Genomic DNA, 2,278 nt, shown 5'->3' with positions numbered 1-2,278 from the left:
CTTATGTATAAAATAAATAATACACCAGTCCTATCTCATCTTCCTTCTTGTCCGCACCCACCCACCCTTATCAATTGTCATTTTATATCCTTCATACCGCTAAGAAGCTTTAGGCATATCCCAGTCTATAACATATATATAACCAATTACGGTTTCCAAACACCGTCTACATATCTATCTAACATCATTCGTAGTTTCTGAACACTACTAGCTGAGTGACGCTGAAGTTCCGACAACGATAAGCCATACACAAATGTTGCCTTTATTGACTCAAAAAGGGACTTTTCTTGGTACTGGCTTCATCAAGATGGGTTCCAAGCCTAGAAATAAGTCCTATCATTCATTGACTATTCGTATGCATCTTAGGTGGTATTGTTCAAAGAGAACTATTAAAACATATTGTTCAAAGAGAACTATTAAAACAGCATACTGAGCGTAGATACTTTATGAAAAGGTTCTGTATATTTAGCTAAATGAGGAATCTCTTTTCTCCTAGAATTTGCCATTCCAAGTAAAGATTTCATACCTTTCCTGTTTTGGGGTTGGGAGCTGCATCAGACGTTTGATTCAGTTCAGTTCAGCTATTCTTCCTTTTGTATATACTACATGTCCAAGTAAGTATATTTCTGTAAAGCCAAAATGTGACTTAGCTCGAATCAATTCATTTTCATATTTAATCTTTGAGCACTTCTTTCGAAATTAGTTCGTGTTCTTTCGTTAAATCGCTAGCCATAGAGAGAATATTGATATCTAAAATATATAAACGTCAAGTCTGCGAATAAATAGAATATCATTCGTTGAAAACAAGATACTAGAACAATGAAAATAACAAGAGGTGCTCCTCTATGCTTGTATTGTATGTCATTTCATGTGAACGTGATATACCTTTGTTGGGATTCTGCAATCTTCACGTGTTTGAATCCTTGTTTCAAATTTATGGAAGCAAAGTATGTTTTCCCAAATACTTTTCCAAATAATGTACATATATCTGGCAAAATAAATCTGTCCATTGGCATAGCTGCATTTAATGCCTTACATGTAAACAGATTCGTGAATTACTATTTGTGCTTATTCAACTGCTTCACAGCAAGTAATGCGATATTCACTTGAGTGCTTTTATTATTTAATTCAATGACTTTATCGTCGATCAATTTTTTGACTGCTTCATATCAACTTTATGTCAAAGTCTTTTAGGAACACGATTCCGTGTCGGAAACTTCTGATATAGGAGTTTTTCCATATTTGAATATATTTTTACCTTTAAATCAATTAATTCGGCTGTGCTGATTTTTTCATTCAATTTCAAAAGTGACTTAAAACATTTGAGTTCTTGATTTAATTCATCTTGTCTAAGTTTGACTATTTCATCAATATCCTCTTGGATATCGATCATTTTCTCTACATAAGTTGGCAAGCTAGATAAACTGGAACCTAACTTCTGTAAGGTGTTTTTGATCTGTATCATTTGATACAGTCCGCCTACCTCCACTACATGAAGGTTGAAATCGGCTGTTCTGTCATTAATTAATTCAATATGAACATTTTAATAGAACACTGAGCTTTGGGTTACTCTCCCGCTTTGATGTTAAAATCTATGATAGACTTAAAACTATTCTATATCCAGAGCAGAACAACTATGCTTAATCAGTCCCGATATTCGTCCCGATATCAAGTGCGGTTAAATGTACATCTTCATAAATAAGGGTATGGGCATATGATCAATTACCGATTATTATATCAATCTATTCTTTAACTGAAAAAGGGTTTATGTTGTGTACTTCGTTGGGGCCGCACGGTTTATTCTTTGATATCGGCGCCTTGTCTCAGCTATTACCTTTTCCGTAGTATTTACAAAATTTGCTCAAGATCCTCACAGGGATAAAATTATTTATTTCAATTTGGGTAAATTATTGTCTATGAGTGCATTTCGAATCCTTTTTGTCTTTTGGGAAGTGAGTCATACCCAAATTGAATTCCTCACAAATCTTTTTCTCCTTCCCGGCCTTCTCAGCTGCTTCTTGCTTCTTCTTTTGCTCTCTGTCTGCTGCCTCATTATTTTTAGCAGCCTCGGCTCTGAACATGTTTAAATGCTTCTCCTGCTCACTCGGAGCAGTACCAGCAGCTAGTCCAATAGCTATTGTCTTTGACTCAGCTCGTTCCATAGCAGGCTCCGGAATTAAGTTACAATATTTAAATAAATGAATAAGGACACAGAGGGTTATACCGTGAACTATTGATAGTAGGATTTAAATTATAGCTCAATATAACAAGCTATTTA

The 2,278-nt window shown here is 34.9% G+C and overlaps 1 protein-coding gene across 1 annotated transcript; it reads right to left on the bottom strand.

Annotated features, from left to right (window-relative positions):
• Window positions 1-1,907: 1,907 nt before the first annotated feature.
• SARC_05979 (hypothetical protein) lies at window positions 1,908-2,162 on the bottom strand (the record flags this gene model as incomplete). The annotated part of the gene is made up of 1 exon (XM_014300134.1): window positions 1,908-2,162. The coding sequence occupies one exon, from the start codon at window positions 2,160-2,162 to the stop codon at window positions 1,908-1,910; it is 255 nt and encodes an 84-aa protein (XP_014155609.1).
• Window positions 2,163-2,278: the final 116 nt, after the last annotated feature.

The sequence above is a fragment of the Sphaeroforma arctica genome (assembly GCF_001186125.1).
Source record: "Sphaeroforma arctica JP610 unplaced genomic scaffold supercont1.409, whole genome shotgun sequence".
Lineage (NCBI taxonomy): Eukaryota > Ichthyosporea > Ichthyophonida > Sphaeroforma > Sphaeroforma arctica.
Note: the sequence above shows the minus strand (reverse complement) of the source record. Positions and strands in the feature narration are given on the sequence as shown.